At 47.7% G+C, this 25,757-nt stretch overlaps 1 protein-coding gene across 8 annotated transcripts in view; it reads left to right on the top strand.

Annotated features, from left to right (window-relative positions):
- TANC2 (tetratricopeptide repeat, ankyrin repeat and coiled-coil containing 2) overlaps positions 1–19,826 on the top strand; it is a 363,824-nt gene extending 343,998 nt beyond the window's left edge. For all 8 annotated transcript variants that reach the window (XM_032870890.1, XM_032870889.1, XM_032870888.1 and 5 more), the window contains 8 exons: positions 1,683–1,816; positions 2,771–2,894; positions 7,142–7,317; positions 7,800–7,932; positions 9,363–9,454; positions 11,740–11,886; positions 14,323–14,423; positions 16,078–19,826. In XM_032870890.1, coding sequence (XP_032726781.1) covers positions 1,683–1,816; positions 2,771–2,894; positions 7,142–7,317; positions 7,800–7,932; positions 9,363–9,454; positions 11,740–11,886; positions 14,323–14,423; positions 16,078–18,022 — 2,852 coding nt within the window. In that variant the 3' untranslated portion in view covers positions 18,023–19,826. The remainder of the gene's footprint in view (positions 1–1,682; positions 1,817–2,770; positions 2,895–7,141; positions 7,318–7,799; positions 7,933–9,362; positions 9,455–11,739; positions 11,887–14,322; positions 14,424–16,077) is intronic.
- Positions 19,827–25,757: the final 5,931 nt, after the last annotated feature.

Below are 25,757 nucleotides of genomic sequence, written 5' to 3'. Positions count from 1 at the left end.
GAAGGACTTCCTTGCCACCACCTCGGGTGTCCAAGTCAGTTTGAGAATAAGTTCTCTATCCTCTTTCTTTAAAAAACGTAATTCCTGCCACCTCCTAATAGTGTTTACCGTCCTCTCCACCCTCTTCCATTCTTTAAAACCCTGAGCCTATGCATTTGAGACGCCATGGTCAAATGGGAAAAAAAAAAAAAAAAAAAAAAATATATATATATATATATATATATATATATTCAAATATGGACTTAGTAGGAAAATCTATCTCCAGATCCCTCTTGCTACTATTGACACAGTACTCAGAGAATGAAAGTGGCACTCATGAATCTCCACTCTCTCAGAGATCATAAACGGACAGTAACACAAAAAGAAGAATGTTTAAGTTTCTCCCTGTTGTGTCCCTTGTAGTCACTATAGCAGTTTTTTTAAAAGATTTTATTTATTTATTTGACAAGAGATCACAAGTAGGCAGAGAGGCAGGCAGAGAGAGAGGGGGAAGCAGGCTCCCTGCTGAGCAGGAAGCCTGATGCGGGACTCCATCTGAGGAACCTGGGATCATGACCTGAGCTGAAGGCAGAGGCTTTAACCCACTGAGCCACCCAGGCCCCCCACTATAGCAATTTTTATTACCAGTGACTCCATTATTTCATATTCAGAAGAGCCTTTTCACACCTCTTCTCTCATCTTTAAGGCTATTACCTTGAACAGTTCTGACCCCTACATGAAAGTGGTTGCAAATGTTGCAAAAGTTCTGTCTCTAATGAAGAAGAAAAGGAAAGAAAAGAAAACTGGCCCATGACCCTGAGACAGCCATTCCTGACTTTGGTTCTTGAGGCTTAAGGACCAAGGAGTAGAGGCTGGCAGAAATGGTTCCTAGCTAATTCTAAAAAAGACCTTACTTGGGGCACCTGGGTGGCCTGGTCAGTTAAATGTAGGTTCAGGTCACGATCCCAGGGGCCTGTGTGTCAGGTTCTCTGCTCACTAGAAAGCGTGCTTTTCCCTCTTCCTCTGCAGCTCCCCCTGCTTGTGCTCTCTCATTCTCTCTTTGTCAAATAAGTGTACAGAATCTTAAATAAATAAATAAATAAATAAATAAATAAGGGCCCTCGGTGGGCTCAGTCATTAAGCGTCTAACTTCGGCTCAGGTCATGATCCCAGGGTCGGGAGATCGAGCCCCACATCAGGCTCCCCGCTCAGCGGGAAGCCTGCTTCTCCCTCTCCCACTCCCGCTGCTTGTGTTCCCTCTCTTGCTGTCTGTCTCTGTCAAGTAAATAAATAAAATCTTTAAAAATAATAATAAATAAATATCTTAAAAATAAAATTAAAAGGCCTTACTCTGCAGAGACCCTCTCTCTACATTCCACCCATGCATACACACCCGTGAAAAGTTCCTAGCTAGAAAGCGATACCAAAAAAAGAGGTAAGTCAAAAGTAGGGAAGATAGTCTAGGTAGGAAAAATTAAACCAAGTCAGTTTAATCAAAGGTGATTTTCAAATAAATGTTTTTATTGCAATTGTCTCCATAGATGGTAAGCCCACTTAAATGTAATTTTACTCGTGATTTTTCTTTAAAAATATTCTTCATGGCAAAAGTAGCCACTCTTATGCTTGGAGGTAAAGTAGCACTCACACAGAGGGCGGGGGAGGGCAATACCCACCTGTTCTCAGTCTGTGTTCTCTGCTCTTAGCACTGACAGCTGCAGCCGGGAGGGGCAAACTGGAGGTGTGCCGTCTCCTCTTGGAACAGGGGGCAGCAGTGGCCCAGCCAAACCGCCGAGGGGCGGTGCCTCTATTCAGCACTGTTCGCCAGGGCCACTGGCAGGTAAGCAGGCTAGCTACTTCCAGCCCCTCAGGAGGGGTGAGTTCTAGACAGGAACTTCTGAAGCAAAGAGAAAAAAAAAAAGTCACGTTTGGGTTACTCACCAGTCATCGGGTTTGAGGACTTGGGCCTTGGTTATTAGTATTCTGGTTCATTGAGAAGATGTCAGAAACCTAACATTCAAAATCATCATCATTTTTTTTTAAAAAGTCATCATCATGATCTAGATTGCATAGAGGGACTAGCTCTTTCTGGCCTGGTCATGGAGTGAGCTGCTTCCCACATTTCACAGTATCCATAGGTCCTCTAGAAGATTCATATCCCAACAGATCCCTGCTAACAGGTGTCTTGCAGGTGTCTCAGACTTGCTAAAAGAAAATGTGGTGTACGTAAATTCTAGCTATGCAGTCGTTCCAGATGTTTGAATTCCAGATAAATGCTAATTTATACACTTAAAATGGAGAAGAACATATATTGGTAATAATCTTTGGAAGTATTTGTGTAGAAAAAAAGCTCTAGAAGCCAAACGGTATAGAAGAGTTATTAGAGGCACTTTGCTGTATTCATTTCAGTCATAAATCCTCACTACAGGCAAGCTAGCAGCCCCTAGAGGTCAATAAAATGGCACTCGCATAGGTAGTGACTAGTGTCGGAGCTTCCACTGTGGGATGGTTTAGTCTGCATGTTGGCCTTTTGTATCTTAAATTCTTTTTCACTTCAGGGATAAGTCAGACATTCAGAGTTGAATTCTCATTTGGCTTTCCTTAAGAGAGTCAGATCAAATCACACGGTACTAGGACTCTGCAGGAATTAGAGAGACCCTTGCAGTAGAAAGTTACATGGAGAAATGACTAGCCTGTGCAACAGGAGGAGATCCCCCCGTGTAGGGAACAGCGTGCACATGTCTACTCAGCAGCTCTTCCTGGCTCATTGGTCCCTGTTTCTCTGCACTTACAGATTGTTGATCTTTTACTCACCCATGGAGCTGATGTCAACATGGCAGACAAGCAGGGTCGTACTCCCCTGATGATGGCTGCCTCTGAAGGCCATCTAGGAACTGTGGACTTTCTACTTGCACAAGGTCAGTCTTGGGATGCCAGAGCTGCATGGGCAGTGCCTATAATAACCCAAGGAACTAGTGATGGATTCTAAGAGATGTTAAGAATAGATATTATTGGGGCACCTGGGTGGCCCAATCAGTTGAGCATCTAGACTCTTGGTTTAGGCTTGGAGCATGATCTCAGGGTCCTGGGATCAAGCCCCGCATTGGGCTCCGCGCTTGGCAGGGAGTCTACTTAAGTTTCTCTCCCTCTCCTCCCCTCCCATGCATGTGCATGCGTGCTCTCTCTCTCTCTCTCTCAATAAATCTTTAAAAAATATATATGTATTATGAATCAGGTGGTTAAAATGTGAAAGTTTATCTCCTCTCTTATATACAGTGGGACCCTTTAACTCTGATATTCTTTTTTTCCTTATGAATTAAGGGAGTTTTGGTATTCTAATTGGATTAACGTATTCTAAATTCTCTAATTCAAATCTGTAATCTCCAGACTTCGATTTTTTAATATACACTCAATAGTTGTTCATCTTCCAAGGACTGTGTTTTTTCTTTAATTTTATCAATTCTTTTGTAAACCTGCACAACTAATATATTTCTTGTATCCAAAGGAGACAAAGGTTAAGATAATTGCTGACAGTGGGACCCTATTTGAGAAATCAGGATATTCTCTTCTGTTGTAATAAATTCCTTTTGACATTAACATTCACATGCTCCTGGTGAATGGGAAATAAAGAGATTGTGGCCACACCACCTTCAAAAGCATTTCAGGCTCCTTTAGATTGCTCTGACCTCAGTCACCTATGCAAAATGGGTGAATGAGCTTGGCCTTTTGTAGAAGGAAAACTCAAGTCACTGTTGACTCTACAGTACCATCTAGTGGACTTTGAGCATTTACATGAAGCAGGAGATAGTGTGATTGTGCCCAGGCTAATGACTTCATTCCAGTTAGCCTTCCCTATTAGTAAAAAGGACCTAAACATTTAAAATTATATCTGTGGGCACATTCACTTCAAGGAATCCAGGCTCCTGAAGGAAGAATCCTAACCAGGCCAGCACAACTGAGGGTAGTCAAATTAAGAAGACGACAAGGTTTCTTCTAAGATTTCAAACTGAAACTCAGAGATTTAGCCGTATCCTCCAAAGAAGAGGTATTTGTTTCCACAGCCTCAGACTCGCAATGCTGGGCCAGAACCAGAGAACCACTCTCCCAGTATGCAAAGTGGTTCTTGCTTCCATAATACAAGCCAACAAACAAGTCTGGTTTCATGATATCTATCCTTACTTCTGCCAAGAGAGGGTTGGAGGAGGATAGGGGGTGTACCTAGATTCCCAGGATAAGATGTGGCAGGAACAAAAGTCCCAGAACAACCCAAGTCTACTGGAAAAGGCAAGACCTCTTCAGGCACTGATAACTTTTAGATCACTGCACAGTGTCTGCCACACACCAGTGGAAGCTTATCAGACAGAGTGCAGAGATGTGTTCTCCCTTACCATTGCAGACATGCTGGTCTTTGTACTACCAATCTTCCTAAACCTAGGATGGGCTTAGGTCCTAATAAATCCACGTTGAAAATACCCTAAGTTGAAAATACCCAAGTTGAAAATAATCTGAAGTTAAAGATGCATTCAATACACCTAGCTTATGGAACATTATAGCTTAGCCTACTGTATAATAGTGCTGAGTATCTCGTGTAGATTATCGAATACTATACTGAAAGTGAAAAACAGAATAAGCGTATCTGTTGTTTACACTCGTGGTGGCATGGCTGCTGGCTTTCTGGGGCTCCCTACTGCTGGCCAGCATCACAAGATAGCACATCGCTATCCTGGAAAAAGGTCCAGATTCAAGATTCACAGTACATTCTCTACTGAACGAATATCCCTTTCGCCCCATCGTAAAGTTGAAAAATTGTAAGTCAAACCATCAAGAGTCAGGGATCCTCCGTTTTTCATTTTTTTACACTTAAATCAGAGACTCAACAAAATCAGCAAATTCTGCCAACATTTATTTACCCAACTTCACTTGCAGAACACTGTACCAGTGCTGCACCAGCAAGTGATTTTCTTTTAATGGATACTCTGTAATCTGTGCTCTCCAAGACTCTGTAATCCAGCAAGGAAGGGATGAAACGAAGATAAATACCTGAAAACCAGAGAATCCTACGTGCTCTGTTTAAGGTATTTGAGTTAGGAAAGGACAGACTTTGAAAGGTGAATAGGAAAAAAGTTGTCCTGTTTAGGGAGGGGAACATGACTAAAAATCAACGAGGAGATCCAGCACACAAGAGGTTTGGGGAAATCATGCAAGTTGTCCAGTGAAGTACGTGAGGGCTCTTGGGAAGTAAAATTGGAAATGTGTGTGGAAAGAAAGTGAAAAGGAACAGACCAAAAGAGGTTTTGGACTTAATTCTGAAGGCAATGGGGAGCCTTTCAAGACTTTTTAAAAGGGAATTGATGCCAGAGTTGTGCTTTAAAAGAAAAATTCCTCTGGCAGTAGTACAATTTGATGGAGGAATTATAGTGGGCCGGGGGATCCATTAGGAAGCATTGTAATAGATGAGAAGTAATGAGGCTCTAATCCAGGTGCGGTAGCTGTTAGAAGAGAGCAGAAGGGCCAAGTACAAAAACGATTTTGGATATAGAGTAATTACATGTGGGAAATAATGACAGTTGAGTTAAAGATAACTCCAAAGTTTTAAAATGAATGTTTGGGGAAAATGTGATTCCATTAACTGCAAGGGGAAGAAAAGAGTGAAGGGAAAGATTACGTATTGAATTTTGGACGTCTATTGAATAAATGGGTTCATTTCATATGTATCTCCTATTAATTTCTTAAATTCCAGCTTTCCTTATCTTTGGAAAATCAACTTATCTGTAATATACATCCAGAACCTTCTTATCCTGCTGCTTCTACATTGGAGGCTCTGTCCAGGGAGTTTCTAGACGTTCCATCTGAGAAAACTCCTTAGATTTTCTCCCACATTCAAATTCATTCTGGGTTAGAGTCGATGATTTCTTTGTAACCTACACCATTATGAAAAGAGAACCCAGTACGTAAGTGGCTATCATCAGGGTGAGAGGTAGCTTCCAGCCCTTCATCCTGCTGCGGGAAGCCACAAAGTCTGGTTGTCTGACCCACACCGAGCCTGCTGTGGTACATCCTAAGCTTGATCTGACCTCTGAGTCCTGTCTAGCTGAGGAGGCGGCCTGGAAAGTGTTCTGTATGCAGTGAGCTGATCCTAATTTAGTTAGTGCGCCGTGTCCTCTGTGTGAAGAGAATTGTCTTAGGTACTCTTCAAAACCAGCAAGGAAGTGATAAGCCCTTTGCTAGCCAAGAGTTTACAGTCTAGGCTAAGAACGAAATATGTATTGAACTTTAGACTAATTACAAAACAGTGTATCGAGTATGCTTGATCCTTATGGAAGAAAATAGAAATGTTGACGAGAAACAGATGTAGAATACCAACAAGACTGAGAGAGTGGGGATGGGATCGTTGAAGGCTGACAAGTGTAATTAAACTCTGAATTTCCTTGTGGCTTGGGCTCAGTCTCTTCCCACGAGTTCATCTCTCCCACGTTCTAGAGAGAAAGAACGTGATCTGATGCTATTGCCAGTGATAAGCGCGGACTGAGCTCCTCCTGCTTTAGGAGATCTCTCCAGGAGTTTATACTGTTCCAAAGGGAAGACTTTTGCTGCTTCCTGAAAACATTCACTGAGAATTTATTACATGCAAGTAGGATACATTAAAAAAAAAAAAAAGATTAAGAACAGAATAAGGTGACATGTGTTAAGCACATTCAAGATGAGGTGAACAGTGAAGGAGGAGAAGCTTCCTGGAAACGGGGGGATTTGAAATGGTCCCTAGAGAATGAGTAGAAGTGAGGCAGGAATGACAAGACTCCCCACGTGGGAGCAAACATGACCAGAAATGAGACTATGGGAATATTGTGGGAGAGTCAGGAGGCCGTGAGCACATCCACGAGGCCCAAGTAGAGCATTCTCTGCGGGGCGTGCTGGAACTTATGTACAAAGAGGAAGCATTGTGGGGGGCCCAGGATACCCAGTAAAAACAGCTGGACTCTCTTCTACCGAGAGCTTATAGGAACAGGGTTTTTTTTTTTAGCAGTATTAGTGCGAGAGAACGTCCCCCCGGAAACAACAGCTGTGCTTTGGCCGAGTGTTCAGCTTCGGGACCTGCTTTCCCGCCTGCTCTGGGCGGCCCCGTGTTTCCTATTTCCTCAGCCCCGTGTTACACTCGCTCTTGTAGGTGCCTCCATTGCTCTAATGGACAAAGAAGGACTGACAGCCCTCAGCTGGGCTTGTCTGAAGGGTCATCTCCCAGTAGTTCGTTCGCTGGTGGATAATGGAGCTGCTACCGACCACGCTGACAAGAACGGCCGCACCCCACTGGATCTGGCAGCTTTCTACGGTGATGCCGAGGTGGTGAGTGCCTTTACACGCGCCTCTGGGTAGTAGGGATGGGGACGGTTCTCCATCCGTAATGTTACCGGGTTAAGAGTAGAGTAACATGTTGATGATTCCTGATAGAAAGTTCTTGGAGGGCACCTGGGTGGCTCCATCACTTAAGTGTCTGCCTTTAGCTCAGGTCATGATCTCAGGGTCCTGGGATCGAACCCCACGTTAGGTTCCTTGCTCAGTGGGGAGTCTCCTTCCCTCTCTCTCAAATAGATAAATGTTATATATATATAAAGAAAGTTCTTGGACCTGTACTTGCTAGAGGACAAGCATATTCAAAACACCATTAAAGATCAAGAATACAGTATGGCCTGAAGTCCCGTGGCTACCCAGCCTGGTTCACACCAGCGGTTGAATAAAGTCCAGGCAACAGCCAGAGCCCTCGGCGGGGCGGGGGGGCACTGAGCCATTGCACTTGGCCTAACTGTTCCCCTTGATCCCCATCCTAGGTCCAGTTCCTGGTGGATCACGGGGCCATGATCGAGCATGTCGACTACAGCGGAATGCGCCCTCTGGATAGAGCAGTGGGGTGCCGGAACACATCTGTTGTTGTCACTCTTCTGAAGAAAGGAGCCAAGATAGGTAGGAGAAAGGAAGAAGGTGCTGGCCATCTGTGCCCGGGGGCCAGACTGGTCCAGTAGTCTGGCTGCCCTGGGTGTTTGGTGTGAGTGTGTATAGTCTCCCCTCTGCCCTGTCCCAGTTGTTGTCCAAGTGAACAGAAAGGCTCTGGGCCCAGAGAAAGCACCCTCGGAGCCCTGGTCGACACTACTCCGTGTCCACAATCACCTGGTTATCTGCCGTGCCCCTTGTCGCCTTCACCAGGAGGCTGCTCTAACCTTAAGCACATCTTCGTGCTAACGCCTCTGTGCCAGCACCACCACCCCCCACCAGCACCCTGGATCCCCGCACTGCCGTGAGCCTCTGCTTTCCCTGCTCTGTATGTGTTCAGACTCTCCAGTCCCTGCTGCTGCTGTCCCATCTGCTCCCCATCCCACCGACCTGTAGGCGAGGGTTGGCTGATATGCTGGCTTTTTTGCTGCCTGCCTCTCACTGCTGCTTTTTCCTTCCTTTTTTTTTTTTTTTTTCACCTTCATCCATTTTTTTTTCCTCTCCTACAACTTTTTGTTTTCTCCTTTCTTTGAAGGTTGTCAGACGTTACCGAGTCGCCCACGAGGTATATTTCACCGCTGTCAGCATCAGGCGTGGTCTGATGGCTTGGTCAGCTTTGCCTTCTCCTCTTTGATTTAGCCTGCATGAGTTCCCTACACCTCTAATCTTTTAATTTACTTCACCTTAAAAGAAGATTTTTTTTAACGACTGTTGTAGAGAATAACTTGAACTTTTGATAACTAACCCTGAAAAGCTTAGTTGGTAAATAATTCAGGCGTCTATAAACTAATCAGTTTAACCTCTTCTTTCTCTGTGTGGGTAAAGTAGTTCTCAGTCATGTTGGCTTGTTTCACGTCTTTTGACATTCGAACTGTGCTCCTGATTCACAGTAAATCCCAGGGAGGCCTATTTAGTACTTATAAATTAAGGGAGCCTTTAGAATCTTTAATGGTTCCCCTTTCTGCAAAGTACATATTTTTAAATTAAGAGACTAAACAGCTAGGGATTTTGAGTCCCGGGTTCTAAAATAAACCGCCCTTTTTGGATTTTCTAAATCTCTTGGTGACATTTGATGTAAACTCTTTCTCCGAATGACCTCGTTTAAAACAGCGCCAGGCTAAGCCATGGCCTGCTCAAATACAGCGCGTTGGCAGGCTTTGCTGCCCTCCTGTGGTGCCGGCTCAGACAGGTCAGGTGCTCTTATTTTAAGGTGAATACCAGTCCAGCGCAGCTTCTTGGCAATGGGAGTCCCTAAGACACTCCCAGGTCTAAACGATGAGGAAGTTGTTGTGGAGCAAGTTGTTCTCTCAGCAGAAATCCCCCAGGATGTTTTTTTCACCTAGCTTCCTGCCACCCTTACATTGTCTGAGTTTTTTACCCATCATGCATCCTGTACACTACAGGTCCAGCCACGTGGGCGATGGCCACCTCCAAACCAGACATCATGATCATCCTGTTGAGCAAGCTGATGGAAGAGGGGGACATGTTTTATAAGGTGAGGGGGGGAAGAACAGTTTCCTCAAAATGCCCACTGACTGTTCTCTCCCTGTAGAATCTACTAAAGTCTTGACAGTCTCATCCTCGGCTCTAGAGCAAAGGGAGAATGCCATCCCTCAGTGATGGGCTCCTAGGTTGACCATCCTGAGTTTTTATTTTCCCTACAAGAAATCAAGAGTGGCCTACATAAGCCTGCAGCTGATCAACTCAAAGACCTAATTTTATCTGGTCACTAATAGGCAATTACGTGGTTTCCGCATGGAATCTGCTAAGTGGGACCTGGAAACTCATGGCACAAGTAAAGTAAAATTATGTAGTACAAATATTTCTAGTCTGTGGGAAAAGGCATTGGTCTTCACTTTCATATTTAATATATATATGTAGATTTAAAAGTCTGTAGTGATAATAACTTGTCAACATCCCTGAGTAAGATAAGGAAAGCAAGACAAATAGCAATTATAAAATTTTCTTTAAGTCACTCACCGAATGACAACAAAAAATATATGGAGTCTTTTTGTAGTCACAATTCAAGCCAAGTCTCCAGTACCCTAACACAGATTCTCTCCCACAGCCTGTAGGAAATCCTAAAAGAACATTACATGACAGGACACCTGGCTGGTTCAGTCAGAAGAGCATGTGACTTTTTTTTTTTTTTAAGATTTTATTTATTTATTTGACAGACAGAGATCACAAGTAGGCAGAGAAGCAGGCAGAGAGAGATAGGAGGAAGCAGACTCTCTGCTGAGCAGAGAGCCCAATGCGGGGCTCGATCCCAGGACCCTGGGATCATGACCTGAGCCGAAGGCAGAGGCTTTAACCCACTGAGCCACCCAGGTGCCCCAGAGCATGTGACTCTTGATCTCAGGGTTGTGAGTTTAAGCCCCACATTGGGTGCAGAGATTACTTAAAAAGAAAAAAAAAGCAAAGCACATTACATGTCATGGTTACCTGGTTATATTAAGATTAGCGGCATCTTCTTCTCCTAAAGGTAAATATAAATCCAGCCTCACTGAGCTCTCAGGCCCAAAGATGGGAGATGATTTTATTTCCACCTCTCACCCACCCCTATGTAAGGAATGTTTTGAGTTCCTGGGAGAAGAGTTGTATTTCCTGAGGACCCTCCGTGTGAAAGTCATGACAATCTAGGAATCTTGGTCTTCTAGGAAACTTGAGTCTTGACCCTCCCAGGAATTCACATGACTTCCAAGAAGGGCCTCATTACTCCAGGTGTCTTATTTATGGACTTGGGGATAACATTGGTCTCAAGAATCTAAGCCCTGACTATAATATAACTTCTCATATTCCAACAAAAAGAGTCCTACCTCCTAATGAGGATAGGCAGAGTTCTACCTTGGTAGACTCCAGATCTCTCCATGAGGAAAGATGCTAAAGAGAACATGAGACGATCAGGCTCCCTGGATGGAGTTGCAGCCGCACAGAAGGAATGGAACAGATTAAGATCGGCTAAATGAAGGGGAGATGCCTCCTGCCTCATTCTGAGCTCAGCTGATAGATTTTCATTTGTTTTGTTTTTATTTATTTATGTGTATATGTGTATAGGTATTTATTTATTAGCTGATAGATTTTCAGATACAGAATGTAAGGAAAATTCAAGGCCCCTGCTGCCAGGTCCCTAAGTTGGTCCTAGATTTACTTCATCTTGGAAAATCCCTCCTACACAGATGGAATACAAATTTTAAACTTCTCTACTAATTTCACCCTACCCCAAGCCTTTTCTAAAAATGGGAACACTGGCAACTGTTTTATGCATTGAGACTAGGGAAGCAACAGCTAGACTGTTTTAGCTCCCACCTCCTTTGTGAGGAAGGGCATGACCTCTTCTAGAGGACTGGCGAGGAGGAGCATCAAACAGGAAGAGTTTTCCAGGCAAACCAAAAGTGAAGAAGGAGTAATAACTCTGGAGTAGTTGGGACTAGAAAATAATATGTGTCCCAGGGAAATTAGGTCAAGAAAAAGCTCCTTTGAAATGAGCAAGATCAGTCTCTTGGGATTCCGGTCAGGAAGCTGGGGATTCCAGGTGTTGGTTCTTTGGCTTGTGTCTTGGGCATCCCTTCAACCTTGCCCTTCCTGCCAGGTGAGTTTCCTCTTGAAAAGACTGGACCCTCTTCTCTCACCAGCAAGCAGGGCCAGACCTACTCCCCAGGCTGGTGTTTGGGAAGGGTAACTTAATAATCACTGCAGAGAGGAGGAAGGGAGCGGGCCAGACCTCCTCGGCTGCTCAGCAAACCAACTATGTGTTTTGCCATCTTCTACTCCCATTAGAAAGGTAAAGTAAAGGAGGCTGCCCAGCGCTACCAGTACGCCCTGAAGAAATTCCCTCGAGAAGGGTTTGGTGAGGACTTGAAAACTTTCCGGGAACTAAAGGTGTCTCTCCTCCTCAACCTCTCTCGATGTCGCAGGAAAATGAACGTAAGTCCCTCTCCCCCTAGCTGCTTCCTACAACCCTGGAAGCTGACCGTCCATGTCACTCACTGGCTCTTAACCAGGCCCCTGAAATCGTTCTCGGCCCTATTTGGAACTTGGTTGTCCTTCACAGAGCACTGACATTTGCAATTTGAAAGAAATCAAGTCTAAGTACAATCCGTATCTTAAACTGTAAAAAAGTTAATGCTGTGGGCACTTTTGGAGCTTTCTGAATTTTTAGTTCCCACTGAAAGTGATTGGAATGCCATCATCATCATCATCTCCTACCCCCAAGGCAGTTTTCTGGTCTTTGGGAAAATGTGAGAGAGGTGGTCACTAGAATTCCAGCTGCAATTCGATATGAACTGTAGTCACTCCCTTCCTTTCTAGCGGACCTCTAGTCTCTTAAGGAAGGGCTGGAAAGAGGACTCAGGACCATGGATTTCAAGGTTTATCTCAAAGGCTGATCTTGAACTTTTCACTTCCTTTCCTCATCTTTTTACTCCAGCATGCCATGTCCCTTCCTGTCACAGAGGGCATCTTAGAACTCTTTCTGGTCCTCTGTTACCTCCCAAATAGTCCTTGGTCCTTCTCGCCTGCCATGCAGAAATGGAGTCTGATGCCTTCAGCCACTGCTCCCATGACATGCAGACATGCAGATGCTCCCAGGCCAAGAATCCTCTCTCGGAGACTGGGAATAGATGAGATGGTGTCAGGAACCTCTAATAACCCCCCGCCTGAGGTCTCACAGTTCCTCGAGCTAAAAACAATCCACCCCAAAAAAGGATGCTGCTGAGTAGAGAGCCCAGCTGTGCAGAAGCGAGATTTCAGCTGCAGGGACGAGAGGCCTGCTTCAGTTCCAGAGAGGCCGTTTGTGTGTACGACCTTCGTAGCCTCCGCCTAAACCCTGGCAATGAGAAGAGCCCTGATGGCTCAGAGAACACAGTTGCGGCCTGAAGAGGCGGAGTTGCCCCATGGTGCCGAGGAGACTGTGGACAGGGTAGCGGTTCCTGTGGGAAGGGGACGCCCCAGGGGAAGGCAGTGAGGCTGTTCTGTGAAACAGAAGCAGACCTGCAGCGCCCAGGGTCCCCTGGGGCTCCAGCCAGTGCGAGGTACCTGAGGTAACGCTCAGGAGCCGCTCCCAGCCCACCACCTTCTCTTGTGCCTGAACAAATAATCTTCTTAAAAGCATTCTGATCTTGCCAGAAATGATGATTGTTGAAAAGAGAAAGAAAAAATTAAAGATAAGATTGGAAAGAGAGTAGCGATAGAAGACGACTCCCATAAAATGAACGCTCCCTCTCTGGCTCCACTTGCTCAGAAAGAGGTGGCAGTCAGCTCCCGCGGCTGGCACTGGACGACGCTCCCGGGGCCTGTCTCCTTCAGTCCAAGAGGGCTCGTTACTTTTCCTGCTTAGTTTCCACCCGTGCTCCAGGCCTTTGTTCTGCCTCTGGAATCACGCGTGTCACCAGGGGTCACTGTGCTGTCCTAAGGCTTGGACACCGAATGAAAGGAGAGAAAGAACACTCCTTTTAGCTAAGTATGGAAGGATGTCTTTAAAACTATGGCTTTATGTCGCAGGTCCCTGTCCCCAGGGTTCTCAGATGAGGACAGATGAGACCATGCTCCTCTTGGGAGCCTCAGTGATCAAGAGATGATCTGTCACAAACCCCAGTCATAGCCAGGGCCCTCTATTATTTTATTTTTGTTGTTGTTTTCAATGTTTTCTAAGTAAGGACCCAGTTAAGAGAAGGGAGAGGCCATTTACTGAGCATCTGCTCTGTGCCAGAAATGGTGTCGGGGCTTTCAAATGTGTCCTCACACTTCATCCCACCTGTGAAGTAGGTGTGGATGAGAAGACACACCACCACCCCCTCCGAGGGGTTATGGGGTCGGCTGGAGGACTGAACCTGAGTTTGTCGGGCGCCCTGACCCCAGGTAGTCTCCCCGGTCCATGCAGCTCTCCTCTCCACAGACCTCATCCCACTGGCCCTCCCTCGCCCCTTAGGAAGCGGAGGAATAGTGGGTGCAACAGGGAGCTGGGGAGTAGGGCGAGGCCCCATGTGAGGCACGTGTCTGTTTGCCTTGTACACACACGTGTGACAACGGGTCAGGTTTCCAACTTGAGGAGCTTCATTAGGTTCACATTTGGCTGCTGGCCTAGAAGGAACTTCATTAGAAAAGCAGAAGGAAGGCACATTAGAGTATTTTAATGCTCCTGGGCAGATAAATTCCCAGGACCTACTGCAGGACCACTCAGGGCAAAGGCAGAAGCAACTCCCGGTCTGGGCCACATGGCTAGATCCGTGCCAGGCATGTCGAGAATCCCAGGTGTTCCATCCATAAATGTCAAAGAAATGTACATATAATCTGTTTTATTCCCAAGTTGTCTATTTTTCATATCTCTTCAGTGACTCATTTGCACACCTATTGTAATGACAGGATTTTGGAATGGCGGAGGAATTTGCTACTAAGGCCCTGGAGCTGAAACCGAAATCTTATGAAGCTTACTATGCAAGAGCAAGGGCAAAGCGCAGCAGCAGGTGAGGAGAGAGAGAGAGGGTGACGAGCAAGAGGTCTCTTTTCCGAAAATCTGGCCGAGCCAATGTAGGCCATCCTGGGGCATATGTACCCAAATGTGTCTCTCCCTGAGGACGTTTAGGAACATGCTTTGGCAATGGCTTCCATAGCACAGAACTCCACTTGAGACTGGCAAATCTTCAGGGCTACGGAGATCTAGAACATTTTACTTTGGGAGGAAAATGCCTTCGTATTGCTGGAGAATGGCACCTTCTTCCAAGAAGCCTCTGCCATCTCTCAATCACTTTTTAACCCCTGGAGCAGACAACATAGACGCCAGTGACTTAAGAGGAGGTCACTTAAGCAAAACATCCTCCTGGCCCTTTTAGAAGGAAAAGTAGGATGGGTCACTTATACCACAGGCTCCCCTTTTCTGGTAGACGTTTGAGGAGTCCCTGGATTATTTAGTCTTCTTTCTGGAGTTCTCCTCAGGTCTGGTGGCATCAGATCTCCTCCTCACCCAAGTCACCACCACCAGCACCACCACAACCTCATGGAGAGAGGAGGTCCCTGCTGCCAGGGTCAAGGGGGCCCAAGAGAAACTCCATCCCTCATGTCCATCTGCTGTGGCTTGGCCAAATGGGCAGAAAAGTCTCCAGAAAGACCTAGAACCTGCCATCACTGATCTTTGGATAACTTGTCACTGTCCTTGGTGCCTCCTGCCCAGTGTCCCACCCTTCTCCCAAACTCTTCCCTGGGAAAGAACTGCTTCACATTCACTGTTGTAGCCGGGGGGGATATGGTCCTGAAAAACCAAACCCAGGTTAAGTCTAGTGATGACAGGGGTGATAACATTAGTCTTAACTAGCTGGGGTAAGAAAGTCCTTACAGAAGCTTAACTGTCAAATTCTCTTTATCCCAGAGAATTCCTTCCCAACAAGGCCAGTTGCCCCTTTCCTGTGATTATTAATAGAGTGCTTATTAATTAATAGAGTGATTATTAATAGAGTGATTAATAGGATGATTATTAATAGAGAAGACGGAACTGTCTCTGAGAGTTCGTGTCCTCATCTGTAAATTAGGATCTGAGTTGCTTAGTCAGTGAGCCTAAGACCTGCCCAGCTCTGATGTAGCCAAACGGAGGAGCAACAGTGCTATGGGGCGAAGGGGAGAAAAGGGCAGAAGTCGGGCTTCTTGCCTAGGATGGAACAGGCCTGAAATTTGGGGCCAAAATATTGAGAATATAAAGAAAAAATTATGCTGGATCAGCAAGATTTTTAAATATTGTAGTTACTGTTTTGTTCCTAAGCTAATTGACAGTGACCCTGTAAATGACAACCCCACCCAACCCACATACCGCCTGGTGTGCCTTTGGGCACTAAGAGAGTCTTCCTGAAGGGCCTGGCTGGACTGACAAAATGGGGCCACTTCTCTGCTAATCCCAGAGAGGCCAGAAGGAAGACGGAGGCTAAACAGGCTAAGGAAGCATTCTGGAGTCTTCCAGAATGACAGCCTACCTGTTTCCTCCCTTACAAATCAAACGAAACCAACCCCCACCCCAGACTCCCACAGATGCTACCCCTCAGTTCTCTGCAGCAGTGACCGCGTTCTCCGCTCTTGGTGGTTCCTGTTGGTTCAGAATAACTCCAGTTCCTGTGTTTACATTTTGTCGAGCAGACAGTTTGCAGCAGCCTTAGAGGATCTGAACGAGGCCATCAAGCTCTGTCCAAACAACCGTGAGATCCAGAGACTCCTGCTGCGAGTGGAGGAGGAGTGCCGCCAGGTGCAGCCGCCGCCCCAGCAGCCGCCGCAGCCGCCGCTGCCGGAGGAGACGGAGCCCGAACCGCAGCACGAAGATCTCTACTCCGTCCAGGATATATTCGAGGAGGAGTACCTGGAACAGGATGTTGAAAACGTTTCCATTGGCCTCCAGACCGAGGCTCGGCCCAGTCAGGGGCTCCCGATAATCCAGAGCCCGCCGTCCTCCCCAGCCCATCGGGACTCAGCCTACATCTCCAGCTCACCACTCGGCTCGCATCAGGTCTTTGACTTCCGTTCCAGCAGTTCCGTAGGGTCTCCCACCAGACAGGGCTATCAGTCCACCTCCCCCGCTCTTTCTCCCACTCACCAGAACTCCCACTACAGGCCCAGCCCACCACACACCTCCCCGGCGCACCAGAGCGGGTCTTACCGCTTCAGCCCCCCGCCCGTGGGAGGACAGGGCAAGGAATACCCGAGCCCTCCCCCTTCCCCGCTCCGTAGAGGCCCTCAGTATCGGGCCAGCCCTCCAGCTGAAAGCATGAGTGTCTACAGATCCCAGTCGGGCTCCCCCGTGCGCTATCAGCAAGACACAAATGTGAGTCAGCTTCCTGGCAGACCAAAATCTCCATTATCCAAAATGACCCAGCGGCCCTACCAGATGCCTCAGCTGCCTGTGGCGGTTCCCCAGCAAGGGCTCAGGCTACAGCCTGCCAAGGCCCAGATTGTGAGAAGCAACCAGCCCAGCTCAGCAGTCCATTCCAGCACTGTCCTCTCCACAGGGGCCTATGGCCAAGTAGCCCACTCGATGGCTAGTAAGTACCAGTCTTCCCAAGGAGACATGGGAGTAAGTCAGAGCCGCTTGGTTTATCAAGGGTCAATTGGGGGGATCGTAGGAGACGGGAGACCCGTTCAGCATGTCCAGGCTAGCCTGAGTGCGGGCGCCATCTGTCAGCATGGAGGGTTGACCAAAGAAGACCTTCCACAGCGACCTTCCTCGGCATACCGAGGCGGAATGAGATACAGCCAGACGCCACAGATTGGACGTAGCCAGTCCGCATCCTACTACCCAGTCTGTCACTCAAAACTAGATCTGGAGCGTTCCTCCAGCCAGCTAGGTTCCCCTGATGTGTCGCATTTAATCAGAAGACCTATTAGTGTCAACCCCAACGAAATCAAGCCCCACCCACCAACTCCCAGGCCGCTGCTGCACTCCCAGAGCGTAGGCCTCCGCTTCTCTCCATCCAGCAATAGTATCTCATCAGCCTCCAACCTCACTCCAACCTTCCGGCCGTCTTCCTCGATTCAGCAAATGGAGATCCCACTGAAACCGGCATATGATAGGTCATGTGACGAGCTGTCACCAGTGTCTCCCACTCAGGGAGGTTATCCCAGTGAGCCCACCCGATCCAGGACCACACCATTCATGGGGATCATAGATAAAACAGCCCGGACTCAACAGTACCCCCACCTTCACCAGCAGAATCGGACCTGGGCCGTGTCATCCGTGGATACCGTTCTCAGTCCCACGTCTCCAGGCAACCTGCCTCAGCCTGAGTCCTTCAGTCCACCATCATCCATCAGCAACATTGCCTTTTATAACAAAACCAACAATGCACAGAATGGCCATTTGCTGGAGGACGATTATTACAGCCCCCATGGGATGCTGGCCAACGGGTCCCGCGGAGACCTCTTGGAGAGAGTCGGCCAGGCCTCCTCGTACCCCGATGTGAAGGTGGCTCGGACCCTCCCTGTGGCTCAGGCATACCAGGACAACCTGTACAGGCAGTTGTCCCGGGACTCTCGACAAGGGCAGACATCCCCTATCAAACCAAAGAGACCATTTGTGGAGTCTAATGTTTAAAAGACGTTTGTTGGAGTGAGACCCATATGTTTTCACTGCACATTTTCAGGCTTGGTTTCCACATTTGAGGTAGTTCTCTGGCTTAATTTCTCATGTAGTTTCTGTGTGGTGTTCAGAGGTGGCAGCCCACATGCTGGAGTTCTTTGCATGCAGCCGACCGGGAAGCTGGCCTCCAGCGAGCCAGGACTTGAGTTCCTCCCGTCCTTGCCCCAGCCACAAGCTCTCTCCCTCTCTTCCGACGCCAACGAGGAGATTGTTGTGCTGTGTGCTTTAACCCAGGGAGATCAGACACACTGGTCAGCTTTTTCCAGGAGACAATCGCTTTCACTGATGTTCTTGTTGTGTGAATGTCTTTCTCCTTTTTTACAAAAATAAGGTGTTCTTGTTTGTTTTCTTCTAGGAACTTTAGAAAGAGTATGATGCCCCTTTGCCTTCGCATTCTTATCCAGTGTTATCCAAATAGCCAGCCCCAGTGCGCTCTCGTGCCATGGTCTCCTCCCCTGGACTGCCAGCTCCCTGCAGTCATCAGGTCTAGAATGTTCATTTAGGTTATTGCTGGTCTTCCTACGGGGGCAAAAGGATCCAGGAGAAGGAGAGGAAACAGGTCTATTAAATTGGAAGGGGGAAAAAACCAATATAATTATTTGAAACATTTTATGAATATTTAGAAAACAACCAGCCCTTTAAATATTTCACTCAGCCAAGGAAATCAGATGAGAATCATGGATATTATTATATAATCTACTGAGAGGTATTCTCCAGGTTTTTAGCCAACCAGTAACTTAAAAATCTACTGATTTTCCAGGGGTGGTAGCAGGGGGGCATCTACATAAATATATAGAAAAGAGAGGAAGAAAGACTGTTCTGGACTCTCAGTGAAAGGCTAGAGAAAATCTTTGTCTTGGAGAAGTCTGTGTTTTAGCTCCTGAGAGATCACTGAGCATCATACTCTACAAAAGCAAACTCTTGCTGAGGTGTGAGTGGTACCCTAATCCTGTTAGTGGGGTCTTCGCTCAGAACCAGACTGTGTTCCACCGGCCCTCCTATTTCAGCCCACACAGTGTAGTGAAGAAATTGGTTCTCTGGGAAGCAAATTGAATTCTCTCGGGACCGTAACTTTATTCCTGAAGTTTGCACCCAGGGTCATTGCACCCTGCGCCAGACGCCGTCTGATTCCATTTTGAGATCTATAGTCCCATTATCTGTTACTTTAGGAATCGTTTCTTCTTTTCTTTTTTTTTCAAGGTAGGAGTGTTTGGGGAGCAATCTTTGAAAACCAGAAACTGCAACATGTTTCAGGGAGAACACAGACCCCTTTCAGCCCTGGGTGGGGGCACGTGAGACGGACAGCAGGTCTTCTGACCCGGGTAGCCTGCACCCTTCTTCCGTGTCTTGAGGTCGCTTGCTGACCTCCCCTTTGCATGATTGAGGCCAGCATGAGGTGGACAGCAAGAACACTGAAACCAAAGCCTTAGCACGGGCCTGGTGCTGACGGCACATCAACTCTGAAAACTTAAGAAACCGAAGCAAAAGCGAATTCGTTCTCTGTTATTAAGAATCATTCTGCTCTTGTTAGTAAAGGGCTATTGGAAGGGCAGTTTCCCGAACAAAAAACCAGATGTGACCAGACCTGTTTGTAAGCGTCCTCTGAAAGTATCAGTAAGACATGGGGAGCATGAGGTTGAGATCAGAAACATTTCTCTACTAATTTAGATTCTGCCAAATAGATGGGCCCCTCTGCCCCTAAGCCTGAAACAGGCCAGGACTTGTCTCTGGGCTAGAAGCAGACAGCCGGGCCACCGCAAGACCCGGACTCTCTCCCCTCTCTCCGATGCCCCCGGACTGTGTCCTACTCAACTAGCCCAGGGCGGGCCCCGGCGTCCCGGCCCTTCCCTTCTCCCTCTCTCTCTCACTGAGAAGATGAAATGTCCAGCTGTGGCACCAGCCTAGAGCCAGGAGCCCAGCTCCCGCTTTGTCCGGGTCTCAGCCCTAGGGGCTCTTTGCATCTCCTCCCTTCCTAAGCACCTCTCACCGAGGAGCTGCTGCGACATTCTGAGCAATGTCTGCGTCTGTCAGAAAAGTGCCCCTGCTTATTCGGAACACCGCCCATGCGACCTGCACTGAGCTCTCTTGGGGAGTCAGCGGGTTCTGCATTTCACCAACGCGCCCCTGATGTCGCTTGTCCCCAGGGTCTCTCTGGGTGTTCTTGGACAAACCAGAGATGTAGGGTCTATGCCTTATTGGGCAAAATACTTAAAACAGTCAAAACGCAGCCTCTTTGTTAGCCATTGTAAGAGGGAGTGAATATCACTGCTGGGTGCCAGTTGAGTTTGACTAGAAAATGCCAACTGGACCTTCCTGGGGGCCGGAGACCGGTTCTCCCTGCAGGCGGACTGCCCGCGCCCTGCTGCGCTACTTCACTGCCATGGGCCGGTCTTAGTACCGCGTCTCCGAGATGGCCTCTCCCCGGCAACACTCGCTGAATCGATGTCTGGCTTCCGGTGGGGGGAGCTTTTCAGTTGGGCCTGGTAAGTTCCACTCACCCAGTTCACACCACCCTGCAATGGAGACAGTGGTAACAAACCTCAGCCTCTAGGTTTCTCACCAAGTTGTACGTCTCATTCACCCAGAATTCTTGCACTAATGGGTTCCCATCACGTCTATAAATGGGTGCACTTTACTGTTTGAATTTGTAACTCTGATAAATACTGGATATTTAAGTGTGCGTAATGTCTTCATTAGAAAATAGCAAAACCGCTCTTGTCTTTTAGTGTATCTTTCAAGGGAAAGAAAAAGGAAAAAAAGGAAAGAAATCAAGCAGTGGATCACAACATTTATAGCACAAGAAATAACTGTTGTATATAAGCATCAAAAAGATTAAGAATTTTTAAATACAAAAAAATATTTGCAGTGATTTTAAAGTGCTTTTCCAGCAATTTTCTTAGGGACTCCTGAGACGTGGTTACTTTATTTACTGGATCAGTAAGGCACACAATTAACAATTAAAAATTAATGTTTATTTACAAAGTAAAGGGAAAACCTGTGTAACATGAGAATTTGGCATGGACAAAATGGAGACCATTTTGTATCTGCTGTTGTATCTCGTCTGGGTTGCAGATGTGCACTATTAAACCCCCAAGTTAATAGAGCACAAACCCTTCTTGTTCCTCTCCCATGTGCCCCTCTTTCTAGATGTGTTTAACTTAAACTCGAAGGCTCAGGAAAATTCCACTAATTAGAATCATGTACAGTACCCCAGGTCGTTGTCCAGAGACACAAGTTTGCTAATTTAGTTAAGCCTGGATTATTAAAACACTTTTCCTAAATTATTGTAAACAGAACAGCCTAGAGAAAGGTATCCTCGGTCCTTATATTGTATAGTAGTTTATGAACTCCTCTCTAAATATTGGTATTTTTATATTCCAGAGATGTACCCAATAGAAAAATTAACCAGTATCTAATTTAATATCCATAAGTATTTTCCTTAGATTTTAGTCCTATACAGTGGGTTATGTGGACATCACCTTGCTTCAACCATACTCTACCACTAGGTGTCACTGTGGCTCTGCACCAGGCTGGTCTGGTGGCAAAGAAAGGCAGCAGGTTCCCCTGGAGGAGCCGCTCCCAGGGCAGCAGGCAGGCCCAGAGGGTTCAGGAAGGAGGGGACAGGCCTGCAGAGAGGTCTTCACGTATCTGTGCCCATTGTGGCGAGATAAGCTCTTTGAACACTACCCGCTTTGGACCTTAGCCAGGCAGAGGACGGGAGAATTGACTAGAACTCCCTTGCTCTGGTGGATGGGTGGGTATGAGGAAGCCGTCTTCACTTCCCGTGAGCATCCCTCTCAGTTCCTCTTGGCCTCCAACTTTTGTAACTCCAGAGATGTCACAGTTGGCTGATTTGATTCAAAAATTGTTATTTTTCTACTGCAGAAATGCCTTGGACAAAACCAGTTGCTCACTGAATCTTTGCCACAAAATGGAACGGGCTTCCCCGGGGGGGCGGGGAGGGGGGACAGGATGTTACCCCCTCCCTGTCCCGGCCTCTCCCACCCTGTCTGTCCTTGGGCTGCCCACTTCTCAAGAAGCCACCTTGCAGAGGCAGCCTGCTGCTGCTTCCACACCGAGGCCCGTGCTGCCCGGGGCATGCACGTCGGGAGGTGTGGCTTTTTCTCCTTTTCCTCTAGGAATTCCAGACTGACCATCTACCATGACTAACAACAATGAACAAAGGGCTTAGGGGTAAGAGCTACCTACAAAGACGTGTCATGGAAACCTTCACCATGCAATGCCTTGAACTCAGCTCTGGCTGCTCCCCAGAAGAGGCGGCTGGCTGGGGGCCTGGACACAAGCACAACGGGAACGGTAGAGCCACTGTGCAGAGCTACTTGAATAATCACTGGGTCTTCATCAACTCCGTTTCTAACACAGACCACTGAAGGGCTGAAGTGTTGGTAACCTGCATTTGGTGTCCAATGCCTCACAGCTGCTGAGCCGCCCTGAGATGCTTGTGGCCATGCGATGGCCACGGTCAGAGCTTTGAAAGTCAGTACCAAATGAATGCGTAATTGGACACCAAAAATCAAGTGTTACTTTCATGTTTCCTCACCCATATCATCTCACTTCTTCCTGCCGACTCTGATACTCTCCACAAAGCTGACCTGCCAGGTTTTAGCTGAACGCGTCTAGATGCAGGCCGGCGTCACTCTCGTTTTTCAGACAGACCTACTCCGTGGAAAGGAAGGAGCCTAGCTGCTTTGTTTTTGTAGCACTTACTGGCTGGATTTTTCTTTTGCCTAATCACGAACCAGAACCACTAACCTGGTTAGGGGGACTCCACTCCATCCCTTGGGTCCCCAGGACCAGACAGACTGTAAATTCTGGAAATTCAGTACTTGAATGTACCTGCCTTATTGTGTACCAGCTGACTGGAAAAAAAGAGTTAGAAATGCCGGCTCCAGATCTCTCCTTCATTCACAGGTTATTTTGGAAATCTTGTAAGTTACACTTCCTGTTCCAGTTTGTTTTTGTTTTTGTTTTTTCCTTTGGCTGATTCCTGCTGAGTGGGGCCAGTTCCTCATCGGGCTCAGGGCAGGTGCCATCCTCAGGCATGGCCTCCTTTCCATTTAGTGCAGCATATCCGTCTCTGTTCTGTCTCCTCCAAATCCAAGATGATTTTAATTAGTACAGACATGTACAGTCTACAATTAAAGAGTGATTTGTACTAATATGATTTTGATTCCTCCTCCTCTTTGCTGTCCTTTCAAGACACTTGCTGGAAAAAGCTTTAATGCACTTAGTTTTCCTTTAGGTTTTCTATGACTCAGATGTAAAGGACTTTCTCTGTACAGTATATTATCCAATGCATGTTTGTTCTCTCTCCCGATATATTGAACACCACACAGTTGTGAACTCGTGCAGTGGGGATGTCCCACACCCAACAGAGGCATCTAGCCCCCTGTGTATAAGGAAAGACCTTTTCCTTTGCTGTACTTGCTTGAGCAGTTGTATTGTCTGTACATGTGAGCTGTGTGAGATAGATGTGAAAAGTTAAATGAATGCATTTTCCTGCCCATGTGTACAGATCGCCATCCGTACAATGAACTGTATGTATGAAAGCAAATGTACTTATTTATAAAGGGTAACACTTGGAAAAACACGGTGTTGTGGTGCTTTCTCCTTGCGGTACCGTGCGCCTTCCGAGAGCTGCCTGGAGCTCGCCCTCCCCTCACGGTCCTGCAGTGCTGAGGAGGGACCTCGCTGAGCCTCCCCCAGGGACAGCCTCCCCCAAGGTGAAGGCGGAGGCCAGATTCCTGATGATCCGGTTGGTCTCCCGTGGGACGTGCACAGTCACCCCTCCAGGCTCGTGTTCATTCAGCGAGGTGACTGGGCACCCCCCTCGGAGCTGGGGCAGTGTGGTAGGCATGCGGCGGGCACTCAAGAGCTGTGGCTGAGGAAAGACAGTTCCGTGGGCCTGTCGGCAAAGGCTTGCCGGACCTGCTGAGAGAGGGAGGCTTTTTCCTCAGTGGGTTCCTCTCCCTCCAAACCAAGGGAGCACTGAGGTGTCTTATTTGATTTTAGTAGCTGAGGCTGCAGGCCCAAGGGGAGGGGAGGGAACAGCCCTAGCTAGAGTTCCCCAAGCGAACTTGGTCGGAGCTGGAAGCCCACTGCTTCCACTGGCTTATTTTCTCTTCAGCAATCTGGCCAGAATTTCCCATCCTTACCAGCCAGAGAGCTAGGCAGCTGCATCCTAAGTGGAGAAGCTGCAGGTTTCCTGAAACTGGATGGAGACTCTCGAGACCTTTTTTTCAAAAGCGGCCAGCCCGGAGTCCTGCAGCCTTTCCTCCTCGCTGGTACCGCTCTGTCTACTGCAGGGACGAGCAAGGAAGGAGACTGCTTCCTCTAGACACCACATTGTGCTGAACAAACATCCCTGTTGTGCAACTACGCCCATTTCCCCAAAACAGCCAGAGCTGGGGAAGCAGGGAAACTCCAGGCACGCAGTTACCCCAGCCTGGATGCCAGAGTTACCTTCAAAGAGGACAGGAGAGGACTCTGGAAGGAACCACCTGCTTGGTCTGAAAACTTTAAGACCTCGAGGGGTTCCAAACCCAGTCAGGTGAGGGACACCCTGAGCCGGTGAAGGAGAGGGGAGGCGTCTCCTTCGCGTCTGAGATCATTTGACTATTTCCAAACACGGAGACCCTGGATCCAGAGGCGAGCACAGAAGTCGGAGGTGACATGGGCCACTCACGGGGTCCAGGGGCTTCTGCCCTCACACTGAGAGCCAGCTGTGATCTTGACCGAGCCATTAGCTTGTGACATGTACCAAGCCATGTGTTTTGCATGCTTTTAAGCAAATGAAGCTTCACACAGAAGCCCTGATTCAGGAGACAAGACTCCACAGATGCAGAAACCAAAGACCTCTCAAGAATATGGAGAATAAAGTCAGTATCAGGAAGGATTCATGTAACCCGAGGATCACGCATCAGAGGATTTGCCGTAGGGCCCTGTTAGTGTTCTCAGTGACGTGCCCATCTGGAGCCCACAGAGCGTCCCCGTGTGAAACCCCCCTCGACTTCACCATAAACGCACCTCCTGCCTGGGCCTCGGGAATGGCTCTCAAGTAAAATCTCCACTTGTTCCCCAAGTTTTGCTCCTCCTCTGAAGGAATAGAGAGACATATTTTTAAAAGGCAGAAAGTTACTGGGGGAGAACTTCTTGCCGAGGCCCTTACTGGGCTCCGGGATCCAGCCTCCAGGCCACTCTCTCCGGGTTGAGAAAACGGTTTCTCCCCCACTGGGTCCACAGACCGAGCGGCCCCCGGGGCCATCTCCGAGCCTGTGTCCTGACAGCACGCATCACTGTACCTTCTGTGCCCAGCCGGGGGATGTGCCGTTTGTCGAGCCTGGTAGAACTAACCTTGTATCTGACTGTTCTAGAAGCACCTTTTTGTCGCCACAGTTAATGAAGCTAGCAGGCCAGAGATCTGCTGTAGACGTTTATTGAATCATCCGTTGCACCGACGCTACACCGCACTTCAAAGACGACTGGCCACAGGCAAAGTGAAATAAACCACGGGGGGCACTTTCAGGGGGCCTCCAGAATCATCCAACGGACACTCGGGCCAACAGACCAGTTTACAGGTTTTTACCAGAAATCTAAGGTTCCGTCTCTCTCTGGGGCGTCCTGGCAAGGGAGAGTCACAATTGCACTTGGGTTTGTCCAAGGGGGCGTT

This window comes from Lontra canadensis, unplaced genomic scaffold, assembly GCF_010015895.1.
Source record: "Lontra canadensis isolate GAN:19392208 unplaced genomic scaffold, GSC_riverotter_1.0 scaffold41, whole genome shotgun sequence".
NCBI lineage: Eukaryota > Metazoa > Chordata > Mammalia > Carnivora > Mustelidae > Lontra > Lontra canadensis.
This window is presented reverse-complemented; position numbering and strand designations above follow the sequence as displayed.